The 25,226-nt window shown below is 35.1% G+C and overlaps 2 protein-coding genes and 1 long non-coding RNA gene across 4 annotated transcripts; 1 reads left to right on the forward strand and 2 right to left on the reverse strand.

Moving 5' to 3' along the window:
* Window positions 1-20,097: 20,097 nt before the first annotated feature.
* On the reverse strand, window positions 20,098-21,270 carry LOC136785941 (uncharacterized). Of its 2 annotated transcripts, XR_010824723.1 has the most exons (4): window positions 21,234-21,270; window positions 20,889-21,113; window positions 20,679-20,801; window positions 20,098-20,560 (listed from the first exon to the last, which is right to left on the reverse strand). It is a non-coding gene; the product is annotated as an uncharacterized lncRNA (long non-coding RNA). The 2 variants fall into 2 exon arrangements; XR_010824722.1 differs by having other exon boundaries at window positions 20,889-21,259.
* A 241-nt stretch (window positions 21,271-21,511) lies between these two features.
* On the forward strand, window positions 21,512-22,783 carry LOC136784114 (uncharacterized). The gene is made up of 4 exons (XM_066744634.1): window positions 21,512-21,648; window positions 21,726-22,078; window positions 22,264-22,601; window positions 22,721-22,783. Exons 1-4 carry the CDS (start codon window positions 21,542-21,544, stop codon window positions 22,781-22,783), a joined length of 861 nt encoding a protein of 286 aa, XP_066600731.1. The 5' UTR covers window positions 21,512-21,541.
* Window positions 22,784-23,645: 862 nt separating this feature from the next.
* LOC136784122 (uncharacterized) lies at window positions 23,646-24,602 on the reverse strand. The gene is made up of 3 exons (XM_066744643.1): window positions 24,368-24,602; window positions 24,102-24,279; window positions 23,646-24,042 (listed from the first exon to the last, which is right to left on the reverse strand). The coding sequence occupies exons 1-3, from the start codon at window positions 24,600-24,602 to the stop codon at window positions 23,646-23,648; spliced, it is 810 nt and encodes a 269-aa protein (XP_066600740.1).
* Window positions 24,603-25,226: the final 624 nt, after the last annotated feature.

Raw genomic sequence — 25,226 nt, forward strand, 5'->3', positions numbered from 1 at the left:
CTATTTCTTTGATAAAACTTTAAATTCAATATTATGTAACGAAGTTCCCCGTTACGTATGCGATATACCGAATAAAAAGTATAAAAGCTACCGAACAGTGGATATTATTAATCCCTACGTTACCGACTCGTGAGATAGGCTCACGAGTGGATTATAGCTAACGTCAAGGATAGACCCCGTTGACAGGCAGAGGCCCGGATGAAAAGACCGGCGCTCCAGGAAACGATGTCCAGGTTGTCCTGGGGAGTAAGGCAGGGCCATGCCAACCAACCCAGGCAACCTGAGATAAATAAAAGCGGCCTCGGGGAGTCCTAAAAGAATGACAGTGTCTATAAGTCCCCACGAGGAGGGGAAATAGAACATCGAGTCTGGCTTGAACGCTGGTTACGCGCGTCAAGCAGGCTGCGCGAATGTCGTGCGCAGACTGCCATAGCAGGGCAGTCGGAACGCGACCATGGGACTGTGCTGATGTGTCCGTGCGTGCTGGTGAGCGCGTGACGCGACACTCAGACAGCCATGGGTCGGTTCGCGTACGTGAGGCGTGTGCTATAGGCCAGCCTGCACGTACGTCACGACTGGATACCGGCCAATGCATAGGGGGTTGTGCAGGGGCGTAGTTAGCCCGTTGGAATGTGTCCCGGTGCCCTCCGTAATCCCATAGGCTTGCGCTATGGCTGGACGGGCCGCGAACATTGCCTCCGTGGTGGTCCGCTCCTGGCAAGCTCTATGCTTGGCAAATGATACCGCATGTTCCCGCACTCCTCACCACCACCTGGATGTGGGTGGTGAGGGATGAATGTATGCCCCTCAGCAGGTAGGTGTGCGAGGCTCGGACTTCCGTAAGGAACCCTCCCCTCTATCCACGACCTAGCATACTAAGCGACCCTGGCTACCGCTACCGTCCATGTGCATGGCCGCAGGGCTGTATAAGATGCATAGAGAATGGGGTCGAAGGACCCAATTGATAATGTAGGGTTGTTGGCCACCCAACTGACCAACTGGCGCCCTGATACCGATAGAAAAGGACGGGCGAAGGTAATGGGAAAACCCGTAGTGTGAGGGGCCCCTCACACTGACGGGAATAACCTTACAAATGGCGCCCAACGTGGTTTCTAATTATAGATTAATTATTTGGCGAACGAATAATCCACAAGTCCGAGAAGTTACCGGAAGTGTTGGAGTTTTTCATGGAATAGGTGGCCCACTATTTTCTGGAGGCTCGAAAACGCTGAAAAAGCATGAAAAGATCATCTGGTTGAAAAAGGGATCAAATTCTGTTAAGAATTGATAGCCTGATCGAATTGACGTGTTCACGTAGAATTCGAACAACCAATGCTAAGCTAACGAAAAATTGGATGAGAACCACGGGTGCAAATATAATTTAATATTATATTCGCCCGTGTTAAAATCTAACGCTACCGAAAAGGCTTCTTGACTGGGCAAGTGACAGCTGAGCGCTTGTTTGTAAACAAGTCGACCGGCTGAGCCGAGCCATGCTGCCTGGCGGAGCTCGACCGGCTAACTGTCAGAGCAGTTCAATTAGCCAGCTATCGAGATGTTGCCAAACATAATTACCGAATTAAGCGCAGAATCGGAAATTTGGCAACAGATGATAACGTCTCGCTAACGCTCCGCGAGCCGGCAAGTCGCCTCACACCTCATCCTACCCTGGATCCCAGTAGAACTATAGTTCTTTCTCTCTCTCTCTCGTTCCTTCCTCGCTCTCTCTCTTTCTCTCTCTGCCTCTTACCATGACATCTCCGAACGCCTCGCCCTCGACCACGACTGCCGTCGTTCGCGTCGGTCCCGGCCCAGCGCCTATGGCGCTGGACATCCTCGACGAGGATGCCCTTCTGGCATCCCCGCCTCCTGCGGGCCCGTCTGAGGGTCCCGCTCCTGTTCCCGCACCTGTTTCCGTGGCGCAGGTTGACGTTCCGGCGGCAACCTGCGTTGCTGTTACCGAGGGGTTGGCGAAACACCCTGCGGAGTCTGGGCATGAGGAGCTGGGTACGCATGTACTCAGCGAATTAATGCAGCGACATTGCAGGATGCGCGTTCGGTAACCCCGACGCCTATGAAGGGGAGCAATCAGGGTCTTCCTAGACGTAGTCTAGTGGAGTTGCTGGCTGCTCTCTTCCGAGCGGACCTAGGCCTCTACCACGAAGTCGTGGCAGCGGTCGAGGTGGCCGAGGCACCTGGGTTGAGCACCCCTGTCCGCAAGCTCTCCCGAGTGTAGCGTAAGCGGGCCAGGGAGGCCCAACGGGAGACAGCGGCAGCTGTTCCGGAGACGAAGCGGCCGTCGTACGCAGCGATGGCGACCGCTAAGCCTCCAAAAGGAGCAAAGCAACCGTTGCCGCCTAAGGTGACTCCGGCACCACCGGTGAAGAAGGCGAAGCCTTCCGATCCAGTGGCCACGCGCGCTATCGGCAATTTCGGCATACGTGTATGCTGGAATTGCAAGGGTAAGGGCCATCGGTTTTCCGAGTGTCCTACGCCAATTACAGATGCTTTCTGTAAGAGGTGTGGGCGCACCGGGAAAACGTTGCGCACCTGCCCTGCCTGTGGGCCGTATTGGGAGACAATCGGTCCATACGTGGCGAAAGCGGGTACGAACGTACCACGTAAGGTGATAGTGGCAAAACGCAGATCCGAGCGTGGGAAAGTACACGCCCAACCACGGCCTTCCGAGGCGACTCCGAAGGGAGTTCCCCAAGTGGTGACCCCACCGAAGGAAAATCCTTCGAAGCCGCTAAAGACGAAGGCGGATCGTAAGGAGGTTTGTATGGATAGGGTTTCGCAGGTAGTCGAGCCCTAGAAATACTCCTCCTGCAAGTTACCGAATTGTTACCGGTACGAGAAATCGTACGATCCCGCACGCTACCGTACACCTCGGTGAATTTCCCATCAATTTCATCCTATTTTCCTTCCTTTTCATTCCTTTCCTATCCATCCAAAACAAAAACAGAAATTGATGAGCTTGAGCCGGTAAAGGCCAATGTTTTCAGGACGAGGTGAGACACAGACCACACGTGGACCCTCTGTCGAGAAATGATACCGGTACTGCCATCTAGCGGTAATCGACGGCAAGACGAATCAATAATTCGTTGAAGTGCTGCCGTCGGTCGTGATCGACGGTACTAGAGGTCGATGAACTCGATCCTAGTGCTGCCATCTAGTGGCCCGTAGATGAAGCAGGGCTATCGAACGCCTAGATCGAAATTCGATTAATCGAAAGGCAATTGTTATCGAGCAGAAGCGATAAGTGAGAATACGAGAATCACTTAGATCGTCTGCGCATGCCCAAAGCTCGAGTAGGGGTAACCTATCCGACGGACGGCTAACGGGGCAAAACAAAATTTTGCCGGATCACTCCAGCGACAACCCTTGGACCAGACAGAATAAACAACACGCACTATTATTGATACGTAGATGGCTGAGTCCACGGGACGGAAGAGGAGTACCGGGTCGGGCGACTCTGATGAGTTCGTAGAACCGACAGCTACCGATGCTTCCAGGTAAACCTGGAGAAGAAGATCTCGAGTCTAGACGAGAGAATGGAAAAACTGGAAGGGTCTTTCCAGGATTTCATATCTCAAGTCCAGCAGGCTTTTGACAAGCTGCTGAAAAATAAGACTGTTCCCGATGAAGCAGCAGTGGCAGCTGCTTCTGCTACCGAAAAGCGCGCTAGAGGCCGACCGCGAAAGACCGCGGCCGCTCTACCGGCATCGGTCAATCAGGGTCAACCTTTGTTGACAGTGACAAGGCCGAGTGATGGTCTCGAATCTCAACCGACATCAGACGATGCTTCGGCTGAGATATTCCAGGGGGCCTACAGGACGAGGGTCCTGAAGGGAAAACCTGGAAGCTACCGGCCAAGGGGATGACTGTATGCCCCGTTGGCGTGTTCTCGAATCTCTCCAGAGATCAAACTTGACCTTTGCGGGCGATGGAACGGAGGCGGTTGAGAGTTTTATTTCTCTAACCGATGCCGTCCTTAACTTTCTCAGGGTAAGAGATTCCGACCTGGTTGACGTCTTTCCCCACATCCTAACAGGTGTGGCGAGGATGTGGTTTGAGGATAATGAATTCTCAACCTGGTCTGATATTAAGTCCGCCTTAAGGTCTTATTTCAGATCACAAACATGGGAGGAAGAACTGGAGACTGAGCTTCTAACAAGAACTCAGGGTGCTAACGAATCTGTGCGAGCCTATTTGCAGACTATACAGTCGTATATTCGGAAAATAGGCAGAGAAAGATCGGATTGGAGCCGAATCGCTATCGCGCACAAGAATATGCTACCGGTGTATAGAAGAGGTATCGCTATACACAAAAATATGACGTATCGAGAATTCGAGCGGTTGGCGCTCAATTTCGAAGCCGCTTATAGGCCGTCATTAAAATACCGTCCACCTGCCGCGCCTGAGGAAAGCTTAGTTCCTGAGTTGGCGTATACCGGCAGTCATGGAAGCTCCTGAGAGTCTAGGCGACACGGTGTGCGTGCCCTAGAAGTGGATAAAACATCCAGCTCTGATACCGACGAATCAACAACGGAAGATTCGAATGATAACGAAGAGCATTTGAAAGCCTTTAAATCAACAAGGAACCGACAAGGAACCAGTTCCAAGTCGAAACCTTCGTTAGATAAGGCAGCTGGCAACAATAACAGCCGGCAGGGCTCAAAACGTAAACAACCGGGCCCGAGCGCTACCTGCTTTAATTGCGGGAAAGCTGGACACGGTTGGAGTGCGTGTAAAGAGCAGAGAACAATGTTCTGTTACCGATGTGGCAGCAAAGGGGTTTCTACAGCGGAGTGCCCCAAATGCTGTTCAAAAAACGCCAAGAGGAGTCCGTAAAATTTCCCGAGAATGTTCGACACTCCAAGAGCAGAAAAACATGATACCGAAAATCTTGGGTGAAAACCAAGGTTGCCAAGTGTAGTACTTTCGGTACTACCGTAGTACCCAAAAGCGACATATCCTATAGCGTAGTACTATTTTGGGTACTACGCTATAGTCGCTGCTGATACTACTGGTCGGCGGAAATACGTCAGAGGGTAGAGACTGTAGAGGGACCGCAATATAGATATTTCTAATTACTAATTTCAAAATACATAATGCATGGTCCGTGAGCCAAGACAAATGTTAGTATTATTGTATCGTACATACATACCGCAAGTTATAAAGTAATATAAAGAAATAAAGTGACAGTTTTAATCTTACTGACAGCTGATATACTGATGGTATAAGTGAATAAATAAAGTGGCGAAATTTGTAAAATGTACAAAAAAATAATTTTTAAAAGTATATAAAGGACTGAACATTTTAGATAAGTATAACAATAAAGTTTATAATATAAAATGTAAGATATAAATATTTTGTGGTACTTTGTGGGATTTTATTTCAGATTAAATTATAGTAATGTGTTTACTATGTCACTGTGCTGAGGATGGAGCTATGCGGATTTTCAAAATTAAAATAAAGGAATAGACTAAACATAATGTGGTTATTGTGTCATCGTTGAGATTCAAACTATGTTAATTGAGACGGATAATAAAATAAATGAGTGAAAAAACTGGGTAAATACAATAATAAATAAAGAAGCTGACAAATTAGATATATAACATAAAATGTAAGATATTTTATAGTACTTTATGGGATTTTATTTCAGATTAAATTATAGTAATGTGTTTACTATGTCACTACTGAGGATGGAGCTATGTGGATTGAACATTAAAATGAAAGGAATAGATTCACCATATTATGGTTACTGTGTCATCACTGAGGATCAAACTGTGTTAATTGAGATGAATATTAAAATAAACAAGTCAACACATTGGGTAAATACGATACAAATAAAGAAGCTGACAGATTACATTTGTAATTTCAAATGTAAGATTTTATATAGTACTTTTTGGGATTTTGTTTCAGATTAAATTATTGTAAAGTGTTTACTATGTCAATGCTGAGAATGGAGCTATGTGGATTGAACATTAAAACAAAAAGAATAGATTCACCATATTGTTATTTCTGTGTCATCGCTGATGAGGATCAAACTGTGTTAACTGAGACAGATATTAAAATAAATGAGTCAGCAATTTAGGTAAATGCAATAATAAATAAAGAAAATGACAGAATAGATATATAATATAAAATGTAAGATGTTTTATAGTACTTTGTGGGATTTTGTTTCAGATTAAATTATAGTAATGTACGTGTGTTTACTGTATCACTGCTGAGGATGAAGCTATGTGGATCGAACATTAAAAAAAAAGAATAGATTCACTATAATGTGGTTACTGTGTCATCGCTGAGGATCAAACTGTGATAATTGAGATGAATATTAAAATAAAGAAGCTGACAGATTAGATATATAATATAACATGTTAGATATTTTACAGTACTTTGTGGGATTTTATTTAAAGTTAATATATGTAAAATAAAATTTTTGTTTTCTTTTTACAATTGTATCTATATTAATTACTATATGTTGCAATCTCTTAAAATTAAGCCTCTGCTTTTATTAGCAAACTAATAGTTCCACACGGCAGTGATGCCAGAATCAAGCTTTTAGCAACAAAAATGAAGATAAGCGCTAGCCAGCAGCAGTATAGAAAATTTAAAGGGAAGCGGTACAAACACAACTATGCCTGGAGAGCATAGGTGTGATTTGGACTTCAGGCAACATTGGCGTCAGAAGAAGAGCGACTACCGCTAACCGTGACATTTTTACGTGTCATCCGAGTGAAGTGGTGCTGCGTTTACCTAAAAACTCAAAGCAAATAAAAATGCTTTTCCTAAATTGATTTTTAATATCGATAAAATGGTCAAATGTAGCCATTAATTAATTAGATTTGGTAATAAATACAGAAAATGCGTTTTATTATAACAAATGAGTTGAGGTAAAATAAACTCAATGTTTTTATATTAATCTGTTAACAAATGCATTTTTTTATTTATTATTGAGTCCAATAAATTAATGGTTATTAAAAAAAAAATTCCTTGTAATGAAAAAAAAAATGAAAAAATTTTAAACTTCACCAAGACTCTAACACGAGCCCACCGCATGACAAACGGCAACCTTACCGCCTGCGCTACAGCGCTCACCTGATGTACCAAGAGCAAAACAGCCTTTTAAAGACTGACTACAATTCTTTCACTAACTCGTCATAAACGATCAAAAATTAGCTGCAATAATAAATACATTTATCTCCACAGCATTATTGCACTAAATTTATTAGATGTTTAATTTTAAGCATACTTTTTACATGAAGATACGATACTTTAAGGGTGTTCATGCAATACTCTAAATACAAAACTATTCATATGCTGGTTTATCATAGTTATTCGACTACATATAACAAATATTATAATATTAATTAATTTATGATAGTTGAGCATATGAATAGTTTTGTATATAGAGTACTGAATGGTTACCCTTAAATTATCATATCTTCATGCAAAATGTATGCTTCAAATTAAAAACAATAAATTTAGTACAATAATGCTATGTAGATAAATGTATTTCTTATTACAGCTAATTCTTGATCGTTTATGACGAGTTAGTGAAAGAATTGTAGTCAGTCTTTAAAAAGCCTGTTTTGCTCTTGGTGCATCAAGTGAGCGCTGTAGCGCAGGCTGTAAGGTTGCCGTTTATCATGCGGTGGGCTCGTGTTCGAGTTTTGGTGAAGTTTAAAATTCTTTCATTTTTTTTTTCATTACAAGGCATTTTTTTTTTAATAACCATTAACTTATTGGACTCAATAATAAATAAAAAAAGTGCATTTGTTAACAGATTAATATAAAAACATTGAGTTTATTTTACCTCAACTCATTTGTTATAATAAAACGCATTTTTTGTATTTATTACCAAATCTAATTAATTAATGGCTACATTTGACCATTTTATAAAATTTAAAAATCAATTTAGGAAAAGCATTTTTATTTTATTCATTCACTTATACCATAAGTACTTCTGCTGTCAGATAGATCAAAGCTATCACTACTCCTTATTTCTTTATTACACTTTATTTTTCCGTATACTAACATTTGTCTTCGTTCACGCCGTTCACGGTGACAGGCTGTGAATATACTATATATAATTTTTGATATATTACGTTCTGCATTTAAGATGGCTACTGATGTATTTCCGCTGGCAGTATACTTTGTGCAGTCTGCATTCCTTATATCAAAATTCACTTACTATAGAGCGTAGTACTATTCAAGATGGCGGACTTGGCAACCTTGGTACCGTACCGTACCGTTGAACCTCTAGCGACATCTATCTCGGTCGTTGTTAAGTTATAACAATATTATTAGTTTTCCTTTCAATAAAAAACTCAGTGAAATATCAATTCTCAGCTAAATGATTCGGTTTAGTACAATTTATATTAACTTCAATTGTTCGTAACTCCGTCGCTTAACTAAGATTGAACTGAGAGTTTTCTTAAAAAGGAAAGGTACGTTTATTCGGTAGGATTCGGTAGGTTACCGACAGTACCGACATTACAAGCGACAATCATCGCTGACTCTGAGTTACAGAATCGCAAGCGATTTCTGTCGGTAACTGGACTTAAGGATACCGAAAGTTGTCGCTAAGAGTTACAGAATCACACTACAGGTTCGAGACCTCTTCGACTCTTTTTTTTCCATTTTTTATAATTTTAGAATATTTATAGTAATCATTAATAACTTATTTGAATTGATAACGAAATAAAAATTAAATTTTTATAAGAATATTTTGAGCGTAACTATGAAATGTTAAAACCCCATTTTTACATATTTTTTAATCTAATATGTTCATGGCAATAAAAAAACATTTTACAATAAAAAAAAATTTACTGGATGGAATCGAACTCGAATCTGAGGTTTGAAAGATGGAGGAGGATTGAAGCAGGACGAAAAAGAATTTTAATCTGCTCTTCGGCTAAACGAAAGTTAGATCGAGAGGGAGAGAGAGACCCGATAAAACTATGCCGTTCTCTCTCGAACTCGATGTATAGCGAAGATGTTCGAAGCTGAGCGATGGTAGCCGAAGGAGGTTGCACATGCATTCGCACCACAGTAATGGTGTTTGTGCCTAACAAAGTGCTTCTCATTCGCGTCCGACAGATGGCGTTAGTAGCTTTATGGAATTTTCAAACATCAACGCCGCCTACCGGCAAGGATTATTTTAGGACCCAGCCATGAGCAATCTCCCGTTTCATCTCTGGTTTTAACAAAGTTTATACTGTTGCTTCAAGAATTATAAATGCTATTTATTTTTTTATCATATGTTAAACATATATGTAGAATTAAGTTATTATTGTAACAATTAGAATCTACACTTTTACATGGATCTGATATGTGCTACATATAAAAAGTAATTAAAAAAACAAATATTTTCAGATTTTATTTATTCTATATCATTAATATACCTATGCTATTGTCATCTTCTATTAATTTTTCTATTTTATAAATCTAAAGGAAAAAATCAATATTAATTCTGTCACTTTGTACAATATCCATGTTAAAGAATTACATAAATATATCTTAAGCTTATTTCATGTTAAATAAAATTGCTTTCTATAATATCAGCTTCTCTTTTAAATATATTTTTAAATTAAATTTATTTTGGATAATAGTTATTGTCATTTCAATCACGTCAGTGTCCGTTCGCCGTTGGCATGTCAATAATACCCCAATGCGTTAGCCAAATCTATCTGCTCAGTTTGATCACTAACCCTCTGAATCTCCTGTTCGCGGTTCGTTGATCGATCTCACACGTAAGCCTCTGATCCATCTAGTATTTTTTTTTTCGAATTTGCATTCCTGAGGCTAGGTTGGATCACGAACGTAAACGTCCCGAACTCACGCGGAAGCCTCTGATCCATCTAGTAACTTTTTTTCGACGTTGCATTCTTGAGGCTAGTTTGGATCGTGATCTGAATCGGATCACGAACGTAAACGTCCCATGTTTCCTTTCTGCGGATTGGATCGGATTTGATTAAAATCTAGTCACAGTCACACAACTTGTAACAAAAAATTCCTAGATTCCCCATAGTCCGGTGTGTCTTAAGTTAACCCGACATGATAGGGAATGCTTACGTTCAGTGATCTGATACGGGGTAGGGTTAAACCCAGTTTCAAGCTGCAACTTACGAAAAAACCCTAGATGGATCCGAGTCTAGTGAAGAGGCTTCATCGGATCCGGGTTAAAGGGGATTAAGGTAGGACGTACTCAGACGTGATCGAAATTCAAAACAGCATTGGTAAAATTTCAATAAGCAAATAAAGGTAAACTTAGTTATAAACTTTTATTCTTAACATTTTATCACGTAGTTTTTAATTTCATCAGGTAAAAATAAAAAATTAAGAAGAATTAAATTATATTTAAAATGATAACCTTAATCTTATTTTTATTGTATTTAAATGGCAATAAATTTTCTGTATATTTGCAATTAATTACTAAATTTTTTCAGAAATAAAGATTGATCAATACTACGCTCACAATAGATATGTAGGTATGTAAAGTTTAAATGTAGTACAGAATACTAAAATAGTCAAGTATTCAGTTTTATTAATTATACTTTTATTTCCTGCACAACCCAAAACATTGGAGTGAAAAAAGTGTAGTTGTCATAATTATTAAATCTTAATTTCATTAGACTTTATTAAAAGGAAATATTTTAATTAATACTTTCTTTTTTTTGACAGATCTGAATAAATATTCCTGGACAATTGGAAGCACAAAATTGTTGTTGGAACATATAAGGAAAAATAAAAATATAATACAAAATAAAAATATTGGTCAAAAAAAATTATGGGAGGTAATTGCTGCAGAAATAGGCAAGAAAGGATATTTAGTTAATGGCAAGCAGTGTTCAAATAAATGGAAATCCTTTAACTTGTTGGTAAAACCTATTGCTATTGGTCACTTGTCCGTTTTTCACACTTCAATCACGTCGGAATACGTCCTACCTTAACCCCTTTGACCCAGACCCGATCAGATCCACACGCGGAAGCCTCCTCACCAAATCCCGGTTAATCTAGGGGTTTTTTTTTTCGAAAGTTGTATTACTACGACTGTAGTAAACCCTAACCCGGATCAGATCACTGAACGTAAACTGTAACGTCCTAGGTTGAGAAGATGGGTTTTACTATACAAGCAGTACCGTTCGTAATTTTACCGTTTTGGGCACTATACGTTTGACTAGTTTGCCCGGAACCGGTCGCGATTCGGTTGTTTATATGAAAGGAAAATTCTGTGTTTATACCTGAATTCCGTTGAGGATTGGACTCCCTCGATGAAGATAGTGAAATCGGGAGAGAAAAATGTAGACACAGGTTGCACTTAAACGGTGTAAATTCGTATGATTATTATAAAGATGATGACAATGATACAGTAAACATACAAAATTAGAAACTAAGTAATGTATAGAATACAAGTAATTCAAAACAGCGAACAAATCGATTTTTAAGAGTACAGTTGTGCTTGACGCTTAGTAAAATATTAGAATGAATAATCAGTTCAAACTTAATTGCTACGTTTCTTAACCTAGAGCTGGACCCTCTGACCCTTGGAGTAGGGGGTGCGCGCTGAACCAAGGCGCATGGCTTAGTTCCCCCCACTATTTCGTTGAAATCGGCTGGTTGCCATAGTATATGCTCCCAGTGCTGGGATTCTGTAACTTCCCAGCGATGATTGTCGGTATCGCTAACTACCGATAGTTGTCGCTTGCAGTAACGAAAAGAGCGATTCTGTAACTTCCGTCTATATGGATTCAGTAACTAGTTATCGACAACTTTCGGTAATTGAATCGAGTTACCGAGAGATATCGCTAAGAGCGATTCTGTAACACAAAAATTTTCGATAATTGTCGTTAAAAAGGGCGGTCGCTACCGAATTCTATCGTTAACTTAACGACGACCGTGATAGGCGTCGGTAGAAGTTTACCGAGAAAGTAAATATAATAAATGTCACAAATATTTCTTAAATTAATATTCAGAAATCACAAAAAAGTACTTACAATAAATTTTCTTTATAAATTAAGGCTTACAGTAAAAATCGTAGGAAATAAAATTTAATATTTTTCCAATTTTTATATTTAAAAATAACTATATATATATATATATATGGAGAGGTTTTCTCTAAAATATAGAATTAATTGTATTATTTAACTATAGCACACAGGCACTAACTGTACATTGTCTAACTCAAAAAAATGTTAAAACATTAATTTTTAATACTTATTTTAATTAAAATATACTTACGTTTTAATACTTCTTTTAAATAAAATATGATAATTTTGCTATAGTAAGAATTGCTATAGTCAAAATTGATATAGTCAAGTAACACAAAAATTCATATTTCGGTTGGTATTAAATACACCAATATTACCAACTTCCCTAGAACCTTAACGAATTTTATCGTTATCGTACAAATATGAGTTGCACCGACTATTGTCGTAAAGCTAAAGTTACAGAATCGCTCATTCGTTAGCGCAAGCGATAACTGTCGGTAGTTAGCGATACCGACAGCTGTCGTTAAGGGGTTTGACCCACTTGAGGCCAAAAACACTCACAATATAATAGTTGATGTGGTATATATTATTTATTACGAGCATTGTGAGTTTTTGGTGGAATACGTGCAAGGAAAAGCAAAGGTTTATTAAAGTTATTCGTCGGATAAATTTTATATTAGTACCGTTGAACCTCTAGCGACATCTATCTCGGTCGTTGTTAAGTTATAACGATATTATTAGTTTTCCTTTCAATAAAAAACTCAGTGAAATATCAATTCTCAGCTAAATGATTCGGTTTAGTACAATTTATATTAACTTCAATTGTTCGTAACTCCGTCGCTTAACTAAGATTGAACTGAGAGTTTTCTTAAAAAGGAAAGGTACGTTTATTCGGTAGGATTCGGTAGGTTACCGACAGTACCGACATTACAAGCGACAATCATCGCTGACTCTGAGTTACAGAATCGCACTTAGCGATTTCTGTCGGTAACTGGACTTAACGATACCGAAAGTTGTCGCTAAGAGTTACAGAATCCCACTACAGAGGAAGAGAGAGACGTTACAGACGTTGCAAAACATCCAGGGTTCACTCATGGAGGATTCCTTCATGGGTTCACCCTTAAGGATGTTCTACCCCAAAATGATTGTCATAAGATTGTTTAAATTTTAATTGAAATGGGTTAAATATAACAATATTGACACGATAGTCAAATCTGAGATTGATGACACGTTTCTAGCTAGAGAAATTCAATATCAATGTTATCACTTTTACTATAGAACATATAGGAGATTCTGCTAAAAAGACAACATTTTTACTAATATTAGATAAACGGTTCTTTAGATTTTGTTAAAAAAGAAATGCTTTACGGATTATACTTGTTAACAGCACATAAAAAAAATGAAAAATATGACACGTACCGTTGCCAAGAAAATGTAATTCAAAGTTTTATTGTAACACGATAAACGTGAAAGACAATAAATATGGCAGCGTCGCATATGCGCACGCAACTGCGGCGCATATATTTACTAGTAATGAGGGAGAATATATATTTTCAAATTATTATTGTACTTAAATTTGTATATTTACATTTTAAATTATATGTTTTAATTGTGGATGCGAAAAATAATAGGATAAGTAGTACAATATAAAGATCGAAAAACATGTGTTCATCTTCCCATGTTGCCGTTATTACAAAAAGCTTAAGTTGCATCCACAACTTCACTATACGCGTTAAGCCATTCGCCGGTGTGAATAGTACCTTTGGGGTAGAACATCCTTAAGAATGTTTAGGATCATGGAGAAGGCCATTATAATTATAGTGGTACAATCAATGTCACAGGCACACACTATACTGCTATATTTGACGGTGTGTTTCTTTTCTGCGGATTAGAGCGGATTGACTTTAAGTCTCAGTCACGCAAATTACAACAAAAAAACTAGATTCCCTATAATCCGGTATGTCTATTTGTAGACGTTTACGTTCATGATCCGATCCAGATCACGATCCAACCTAGCTGCAGGAATGCAACATCGAAAAAAATAATTACTAGATGGATCAGAGGCTTCCGCGTGATCTCGATCCGATCCGTTCAGGGTACCGATTCTTGAAACTATGATCCTAAATTTCGTATGTGAAACGGGACGGCGACACTTTACCAGAGATGAAACGGGAGATTGCTCATGGCAGGGTCCTAAAATAATCCTTGCCGGTAGGCGGCGTTGATGTTTGAAAATTCCATAAAGCTACTAACGCCATCTGTCGGACGCGAATGAGAAGCACTTTGTTAGGCACAAACACCATTACTGTGGTGCGAATGCATGTGCAACCTCCTTCGGCTACCATCGCTCAGCTTCGAACATCTTCGCTATACATCGAGTTCGAGAGAGAACGGCATAGTTTTATCGGGTCTCTCTCTCCCTCTCGATCTAACTTTCGTTTAGCCGAAGAGCAGATTAAAATTCTTTTTCGTCCTGCTTCAATCCTCCTCCATCTTTCAAACCTCAGATTCGAGTTCGATTCCATCCAGTAAATTTTTTTTTATTGTAAAATGTTTTTTTATTGCCATGAACATATTAGATTAAAAAATATGTAAAAATGGGGTTTTAACATTTCATAGTTACGCTCAAAATATTCTTATAAAAATTTAATTTTTATTTCGTTATCAATTCAAATAAGTTATTAATGATTACTATAAATATTCTAAAATTATAAAAAATGGAAAAAAAAGAGTCGAAGAGGTCTCGAACCTGTAGTGTGATTCTGTAACTCTTAGCGACAACTTTCGGTATCCTTAAGTCCAGTTACCGACAGAAATCGCTTGCGATTCTGTAACTCAGAGTCAGCGATGATTGTCGCTTGTAATGTCGGTACTGTCGGTAACCTACCGAATCCTACCGAATAAACGTACCTTTCCTTTTTAAGAAAACTCTCAGTTCAATCTTAGTTAAGCGACGGAGTTACGAACAATTGAAGTTAATATAAATTGTACTAAACCGAATCATTTAGCTGAGAATTGATATTTCACTGAGTTTTTTTATTGAAAGGAAAACTAATAATATCGGTGCGGCGACACTTTGCCACCCGGGAGTAGTAATTTCGCTCTATGAGGTTGGCAGCACTTAGCGCTTGAAGCATTTTATTCAAGATGCGATCTCATAGCAAATTTGATGTACAACTAATACATAAGCTGCATATGTATGCGTGTATACAATACAAGTAAATATGAGATATCTGAAATAAGAATTGGAGCAAAGGAGCATAGCGTGAGAAATAAGTAAGGCATTTAATTTGAATGAAATATAAAAATAGATTTAATATTATTAATTGAAAAGGATGATTTTTCTAATCACTTTATTAATGATATTAAATAGTTATTTGAAATTAAATACACATGAAAATTTAATAATCAGATAAGTTAATATTTTATATTTTAATTGCTATTGCATGAAGAAATTAGTGTTAGCAAACGTTCTCTGTATTAAAATAAAGATTTTATTTCGCAGGTTATTTCAAATGAATATGTCAGATTTTTCTCAATGGTGTGGTGTATTCTATGGTAAACTACAGTGATCCCTCCTTCAATTGATGCACAGATGGACATGGCTAACCGTTTAAGAAGAAGCTATGAAATAAAAAACCTATAAATATAAAGATTGATATGCTGAATAAGTATTAAGTAAGTAGCAATATCATTACCACATGTAAATGAGTTAGCATCCATTGCAATTAATGAAAAAAACATAATATGATTTATTCGGTATAATACACAAGTGAGACCAACTTGTATATTCTCACACGTATTAGGTTTTATATGTGCTTATTATCATCTCTGTATTTACTTGTATATTAATAATTACAAATTTTGATTTGCACATGACCTAATAGATCATTAAATCTTAAAGTAATGATATCTGTTAAGTTTTAAGAATATACTAACGGCTCTTTCAATTTTAGTGGCTTTATTCGGAGACTCATTGGTGTGTGATGAATAATTAAATATATATGACAATTTTATTGGAGATTATAAAAACCAACAGCGGCTAATTGGAAATATAAAGAGTTTTAAGTTTAAAAATTCTTAGGTACTTAATAAAGAATAATTAAAAAACAATTATCATATTGGTGCAGAATTGACAAAAAGGTGAAACAATTAACAAATAAAAATGACTAACTCCTTATTTAAGTTATTCACGATTATAAATATGAATTCTCCATCATTTGCCAGGTATTTATTGCTTGTATCTATTCAATTTTCAATTATTTTCTCTCTCAGATGATTATATATATATATATATATACGACCTGTATAATTATTGTTTTGTCTGCAATGTATAATTAAAATTACTATACTGATATTGATTCTACATTCTTATATGGGCTTCATAAAAATGCTACTAGAAAAAATTAATATTGGTATTGAACGAGTGAAAAATGAAATATAAAAGCTACAAGAGAAAAAGAAAGAAACAATATTTCCAATGAAGAACAGGAATGCAGATATTAGCTTTAATCGAGAAATATACCAACATTAATGAATTATTAATAAAAGAAAGCAACCGTTAGTTTTAAATAACTTAGCCAATAGGGATAAATGATAACAGGAGGCTAAAATGACTAAGAACCCAAACATTCCATTAATGTTTATTGATATATATATAATCATCTGAGAGAGAAAATAATTGAAAATTGAATAGATACAAGCAATAAATACCTGGCAAATGATGGAGAATTCATATTTATAATCGTGAATAACTTAAATAAGGAGTTAGTCATTTTTATTTGTTAATTGTTTCACCTTTTTGTCAATTCTGCACCAATATGATAATTCTTTTTTAATTACTCTTTATTAAGTACCTAAGAATTTTTAAACTTAAAACTGTTTATATTTCCAATTAGCCGCTGTTGATTTTTATAATCTCCAATAAAATTGTCATATATATTTAATTATTCATCACACACCAATGAGTCTCCGAATAAAGCCACTAAAATTGAAAGAGCCGTTAGTATATTCTTAAAACTTAACAGATATCATTACTTTAAGATTTAATGATCTATTAGGTCATGTGCAAATCAAAATTTGTAATTATTAATATACAAGTAAATACAGAGATGATAATAAGCACATATAAAACCTAATACGTGTGAGAATATACATGTTGGTCTCACTTGTGTATTATACCGAATAAATCATATTATGTTTTTCTCATTAATTGCAATGGATTCTAACTCATTTACATGTGGTAATGATATTGCTACTTACTCAATACTTATTCAGCATATCAATCTTTATATTTATAGGTTTTTTATTTCATAGCTTCTTCTTAAACGGTTAGCCATGTCCATCTGTGCATCAATTGAAGGAGGGATCACTGTAGTTTACCATAGAATACACCACACCATTGAGAAAAATCTGACATATTCATTTGAAATAACCTGCGAAATAAAATCTTTATTTTAATACAGAGAACGTTTGCTAACACTAATTTCTTCATGCAATAGCAATTAAAATATAAAATATTAACTTATCTGATTATTAAATTTTCATGTGTATTTAATTTCAAATAACTATTTAATATCATTAATAAAGTGATTAGAAAAATCATCCTTTTCAATTAATAATATTAAATCTATTTTTATATTTCATTCAAATTAAATGCCTTACTTATTTCTCACGCTATGCTCCTTTGCTCCAATTCTTATTTCAGATATCTCATATTTACTTGTATTGTATACACGCATACATATGCAGCTTATGTATTAGTTGTACATCAAATTTGCTATGAGATCGCATCTTGAATAAAATGCTTCAAGCGCTAAGTGCTGCCAACCTCATAGAGCGAAATTACTACTCCCGGGTGGCAAAGTGTCGCCGCACCATAATATCGTTATAACTTAACAACGACCGAGATAGATGTCGCTAGAGGTTCAACGGTACTAATATAATATTTATCCGACGAATAACTTTAATAAACCTTTGCTTTTCCTTGGACGCATTCCACCAAAAACTCACAATGCTCGTAATAAATAATATATACTACATCAACTATTATATTGTGAGTGTTTTTGGCCTCAAGTGGGTCAAACCCCTTAACGACAGCTGTCGGTATCGCTAACTACCGACAGTTATCGCTTGCGCCAACGAATGAGCGATTCTGTAACTTTAGCTTTACGACAATAGACGGTGCAACTCATATTTGTACGATAACGATAAAATTCGTTAAGGTTCTAGGGAAGTTGGTAATATTGGTGTATTTAATACCAACCGAAATAGGAATTTCTGTGTTACTTGACTATATCAATTTTGACTATAGCAATTCTTACTATAGCAAAATTATCATTTTTTCCGTGTTTCTTTTCTGCGGATTGGATCGGATCGGATTGGCATCTAGTCACAGTCACGCAATTTACAACAAAAAATAACTATATTCCCTATAATCCGCTGTGTCTGATCAAACTCTACAGTTTGTTTGTAGTCTAGACACTTGCTATACATACCACGTAGAGTAGTATATTTTGTTCTCGCCACTTAGTATGCAGCGTATTGTAATTCAAGATGGCGGACTTGGCAACGCTGCTTGTTCGACTCTGTTAAGGGCGATGGCAGAGAATTGTCCGTTAACAGTCCGTAAGGGTGATGGCACATGCATTGACGGAATCGACGTATTGGACTTAAACGTAAACGTAAGTGAAGGCACATGAAAACGGAAACGTAAGTGGACTGAAATGATTGGAAAGGTTTTGTCCAAGAGTCCACGCTATATGCACAGTCCACACGTCGCCAATAAAATTATATTTTATAATAAAACAGAAATATGGATTTTTGTGATGATAATAACGATGATATTTTAATTTTAATTAATTATTGGCTATCGTTAGGTGCTCTTTATTTAAGGAAAAGGAGGCAAAAACGCTGGTTGAATAGAAGATGGTTGGTTAGTCCTATCGGTACATACTAGATTGTCCGAAAACTTTTGTAGAAGTGAGTCGACTACCTATATGACTAGTGAATATGGCCGAAATGTAGTAATATATTGCTATAATGTCGTAAGGCATTTATTGTAGTATTCATTTAGATATCAAGATGAGAAAAAGATAATTGAATAATCTTCAAGATAACGTCAATTTAAAGAAGCAGAAGAAAAAACTGCAAAATAAATGTAATTAAGAAAAACTATGGATCTTAGATAAGTAAAAACGTTTGAATAATTTAAAGTATTTATATATTGAATTTACTAGTGTTACTTTGTGGAAATATATTTTGTACAAATATGATTTAGGTGTTTGTGGCTTTCGCAAAGGATTAAAGAAATGCAGCATAAATGTTTATCAGAATAATAATGAGAGACGAGACAAAAATGACTGATAAGTGTAATTAAAATATTCATGCGTACTTTATTGACATATATGTCATCTGGTATAACTTTTACTGCTACGATGTTCATATTAATTATGATTTTATGATGAGAAACGCATGGGTCAAAGAAGGCAATACTTCTTACAAGGTAAATGTAAACAATTTGCAAATGTATTATACTTTCAATTTCAAATATAAAACTGTGTCTTAACTGTTTAGTTGATTAATTATTTAGATATTACTTTTATCGCTGGAATGATATCTTGCTCATATCTACGATGAGCAGAAATAAGAAGATATGAAGGACTTTCGACTAATCCCATCCATGTAAATTGCTTCCTTTGGCACAGAGTTTATGGTTAGTAATCGCAAGGCATATGTAATTTTTATTACAGTGTTTATTAATTCAAAGTTACTTTTAATTTGCTTAGCTTAATGAGTTTATATATTAAATATGGTCTGCTTTGGTTTTTCAGATATTACTGAGCGACTGAAGTGGAACTTTTATCAAATAACCTATTCAAGGATTATAATAAATATATAGAGTATGGATATATATATAATTATTAATAATCATACGCTGCAAGATTTGTACAGATGACAAGTGTCTTTATAACAGTGATTTTGCAATACTTAATTAGAACAAGTTCAAGCAGAGTTAAATTATACAAGTTAATATTGAAATTTTATCATTTTCACTATTATTAAATATATTTAATAGATATACAATATGCAGGGCGTACCACTTAAATGCCCCAGAGCATGGATACAAAAAGCGTGTATTGCGTTAATTATAAGAGATATTCAATTTTTTCATATGACCCTTTTGGAAGCAAATAACAAAAGGTTTCGAAAAAGTCCTGTGCAAACATTGAATATCTCTTATAGTTGAAGAGGTACGCGTCTTTTTGTATCTATGTTCTGGAGCATTTTAAGTGGTACGCCCTGCATATTGTATATCTATTAAATATATTTAATAATAGTGAAAATGATAAAATTTCAATATTAACTTGTATAATTTAACTTTGCTTGAACTTGTTCTAATTAAGTATTGCAAAATCACTGTTATAAAGACACTTGTCATCTGTACAAATCTTGCAGCGTATGATTATTAATAATTATATATATATCCATACTCTATATATTTATTATAATCCTTGAATAGGTTATTTGATAAAAGTTCCACTTCAGTCGCTCAGTAATATCTGAAAAACCAAAGCAGACCATATTTAATATATAAACTCATTAAGCTAAGCAAATTAAAAGTAACTTTGAATTAATAAACACTGTAATAAAAATTACATATACCTTGCGATTACTAACCATAAACTCTGTGCCAAAGGAAGCAATTTACATGGATGGGATTAGTCGAAAGTCCTTCATATCTTCTTATTTCTGCTCATCGTAGATATGAGCAAGATATCATTCCAGCGATAAAAGTAATATCTAAATAATTAATCAACTAAACAGTTAAGACACAGTTTTATATTTGAAATTGAAAGTATAATACATTTGCAAATTGTTTACATTTACCTTGTAAGAAGTATTGCCTTCTTTGACCCATGCGTTTCTCATCATAAAATCATAATTAATATGAACATCGTAGCAGTAAAAGTTATACCAGATGACATATATGTCAATAAAGTACGCATGAATATTTTAATTACACTTATCAGTCATTTTTGTCTCGTCTCTCATTATTATTCTGATAAACATTTATGCTGCATTTCTTTAATCCTTTGCGAAAGCCACAAACACCTAAATCATATTTGTACAAAATATATTTCCACAAAGTAACACTAGTAAATTCAATATATAAATACTTTAAATTATTCAAACGTTTTTACTTATCTAAGATCCATAGTTTTTCTTAATTACATTTATTTTGCAGTTTTTTCTTCTGCTTCTTTAAATTGACGTTATCTTGAAGATTATTCAATTATCTTTTTCTCATCTTGATATCTAAATGAATACTACAATAAATGCCTTACGACATTATAGCAATACATTACTAGATTTCGGCCATATTCACTAGTCATATAGGTAGTCGACTCACTTCTACAAAAGTTTTCGGACAATCTAGTATGTACCGTCCTATCAATCGTAATCGTCAAAAGCAAGGTGATTACCATAATTTATTTATGGAACTAAAAAAAGATCCAGCTCAATTTTATCGGTACACAAGAATGAGTTTAAATCATTTCCATAATTTGTTGGAACTAACTAAACCATATTTGGAAAAAAGTCATTGGCGAGCTCTAAATGCAGAATTGAAACTACTCATTGCTATACGGTGTGTATTTATTTTAATATTTTATTCAATGAATGTTATAACATTTTTTACTAATTAAATAATATAAATTTCACTAGATATCTTGCTACTGGAGACTTACCAAACAGTATAGCTTTAGCTTTTAGGGTTGGGGAGTCTACAGTAAGGAAGATTATTAAAGAAGTTTGTGCAGCAATAATAAGTGCCTTACAAAATAAGTATCTCCCTGAACCGAATAAAGAACACTGGAAATCATGTGGCATTGGATTCTGGAACAAATGGAACCTACCAAATTGTGTTGGGGCAATTGATGGGAAGCACATTCGCCTACGTGCTCCTCCAAATTCTGGAAGTTTATATTATAATTATAAAAAATATTTCAGTATTGTGTTAATGGCTATTGCTGATCACTTATATAGGTTTTCTTTAGTTGATATTGGTGCATTTGGTGGTAAGCAGTAATTCTAATTGAAAGTGTGATATGCTATTTGATTCAACAGGCCTTTTCAGCTATAGTGTGGTATAAGAATTAACAGAAAGTGTTAAGTGATGTTAGCTGAATTGGACAATTTTACATTATGCATTTAAAATGTTGAAAAAAATATATATGTGTATTTGAATGTTCTTAATTTACAGGTATGAATGATGCTGGAATATTCCATGATTCCAATATAGGAATCAACTTAAATAATGAAGATTTGCATTTGCCGAAAGGCCAAGTACATCTTCCTAATAGTAATTTAAAGACTTCTCATTATTTTATGGCGGATGATGCTTTTAAATTGTCACAAAGAATTGTAAAACCTTATTCAAAGCGAAATTTGTCCTATGATGAAAAAATCTTTAATTATAGAATTTCGAGAGCGCGCCGAACTGTGGAAAGTGCTTTCCGCATTTTTTCCAACAAATGGAGAATTTTTCATACAGCTATAACTATACTGCCAGACACAGCAGATTTAATAGTTAGTGCATCTGTTTGTTTGCATAACTATATTTTAAAGGAAGAGCAAAAAATTGGATCAAAATCATATTACAATAGTGAACTAAATTATTTTCCTAATGAGGTATATACAAGCATGAAAATCAATTTTAGGCACTTTCTAAATATCAATACTCTGTACTTGTTTTAGAACGCACCTTGGATGTCAATTCCTGATGAAAATTTGAGCACATCGGTACAAAGCAACGTAATGGCAGGTGAACAGCAAAGAGCAGTTTTATTAAATTTTTTCAAATCGCCGGAAGGTCAAGTTGAGTGGCAGTACGAGTTTGTACAAAGAGGAATTTATGCAGATAGTTAAATGGTAAAATTACAAACAAATTGTAATGCGTATTAGCGTTTTGACAGATTGTGTGGAACTATGCCTGAACATTTTTTCTTATAATGTAAATACAAAAACTTTAATTTACTAAAATATGTTTTTTTACAGGGTTCAGTATTAAAGGAACAACTAATAATGCATCAGTGCATCTACTGGAAACAGATGAAAATAGCATCAAAATGATCTAAAGGTTATATTTTATATAATCCTTATTTTATTAAACAGAATGGAGCTTAATATATAAAAGTATTACATAAAGATATTTCAATGCTAATTACTTTTAGTATGAATTATATGTAACATAAATCATTACTCACCATGTTATTTTCTCGCAAATAAAGTAATAAGAAATTAAAGAAACTATTCTTTATTAATACACAAATGCATTTAAAAACATTTTAATACTAACGCCTAAAAATTATATAATAACATAGTCTTCAATATTTCTGTTTGGAAAGAAATTATAGTCTTTTTCTTTTTCGGTAAGATAACATAAACAATAAGAACACAAATTGTCGTTAAAGTATCTAATTATAACGAACTTTTGAAAACAATCTTACAAACTATATCACATTTATTTGTATGGTGACTAGTATATTATATAAAGAATTTAACTGAATTTATAATATTAAAAATAATATAACTTGCTAATTTATATATAGTAATATAAAATGTGAAAGAAAAGATATATCAATGTTACTCTATTGGAGCTATAAATACGTCCATTATCATTTTTTTTCGTTTAAGCTTTTCTTTCTCATCGAAGGTATCAAATTGCGCCTTTAGATAATTAATAAACGCATCATCTGCTTTATACGTATTCTCTTCCTTCTTTTTAATATAATTGGATATTGAATTACCAATATTTACTAATGTTGATTCCAATGATTTTGTTTCATCTATTTTGCATCTTTTTTTGATTTTTGAGAGACATTCTTCGCCTAATACACTGGAGGATCTGGAGTTATCTCTTTGTTGTTCACCAGAACCTCCATTTTCTTTATCCGCATTAGTTTCAGCAGAATTAAATGTAGTGTCTTCATTGATGGAAACAGATTGTTGGTTGGAATTAATTTGACTGTTAGTATAACTTCTGTAAACAAATTTATTTAATGTAATAAGAAATTAAACATAAAAATGTAAATATCTTACCTTCGTCTCTTTATGATCTTATCTAAAAACGAAAGCTGCATTGAATAAGGAAACTGTGAAGATTTTGGAGCTCCACTTCCACTTTTACATAAATCATTAATTCTTCGCTTTTCTTTGTTGTACTGATCCCTTAAAGAATTACATCTTTTCTGGCAATAAGTGGGAGTATATAAATTATCTAATGTAACAAATGAATGATGTTAGAAAACATCAATATTATTTGTCACAAGATAGAATAAATTGCAAATAAATATAACATTAAAAACCTTCATTTATTTCAATCATTAATTTTGATATTTCCATCCACGCGTTAGATTTCATTATGGTGTCCTTAAAATTTTTTTCCTTTTTGTCATAGAGAAAAGGCCTTTCCTTATATAGTTCTATCAAGAGCTCATCCCCACGTTTTAAGTTATTATTTTCCAAAAAATTACATGCTGAATCATCTTCGTCATCAAAATCATTTGGACAATATACGTTACAATAATCTTGATGATCCATATTTCCTAAAAATTGCATTAAAATTACATATATAAGAAGCAAAGATATAAATTATTGTATATATATAAGTTTATATACTGTTTAAACTATTATGTGACCATGCCAAAAATTAGGTTCATTAAAACATCGCACTTACCACAATTTCTGCCAATAAGTCTAAATCCTTATAGTTTATCTACTTTCTACCCAATTGCAAAAAGTCAGCATATGCAGTTTCATAAATTTTAACCTAAACATAAAGATCATTTTATTTGATAAATTACTATAAAAATTACATTTTTTTCATAAATTGTATATTACTAAGAAATTGTAAGAAGTAGTATATTATTAATATTATTTTAATACCTTCGATATATTTCTCTTTTATCTATTTTATTATAAAATATAATTTTATTGGCGACGTGTGGACTGTGCATATAGCGTGGACTCTTGGACAAAACCTTTCCAATCATTTCAGTCCACTTACGTTTCCGTTTTCATGTGCCTTCACTTACGTTTACGTTTAAGTCCAATAAGTCGATTCCGTCAATGTATGTGCCATCACCCTAAGCACTTTACGGTTTCCGTAACGTAACGTAATCTAAGGCAGAGAAAAACGTAAACCGTAAGAGTGAAATTTAATGG

Source organism: Prorops nasuta, unplaced genomic scaffold, assembly GCF_024137725.1.
Source record: "Prorops nasuta isolate Cenicafe-Biocafe unplaced genomic scaffold, Cenicafe_Pnas_1.2 PNAS00003, whole genome shotgun sequence".
NCBI lineage: Eukaryota > Metazoa > Arthropoda > Insecta > Hymenoptera > Bethylidae > Prorops > Prorops nasuta.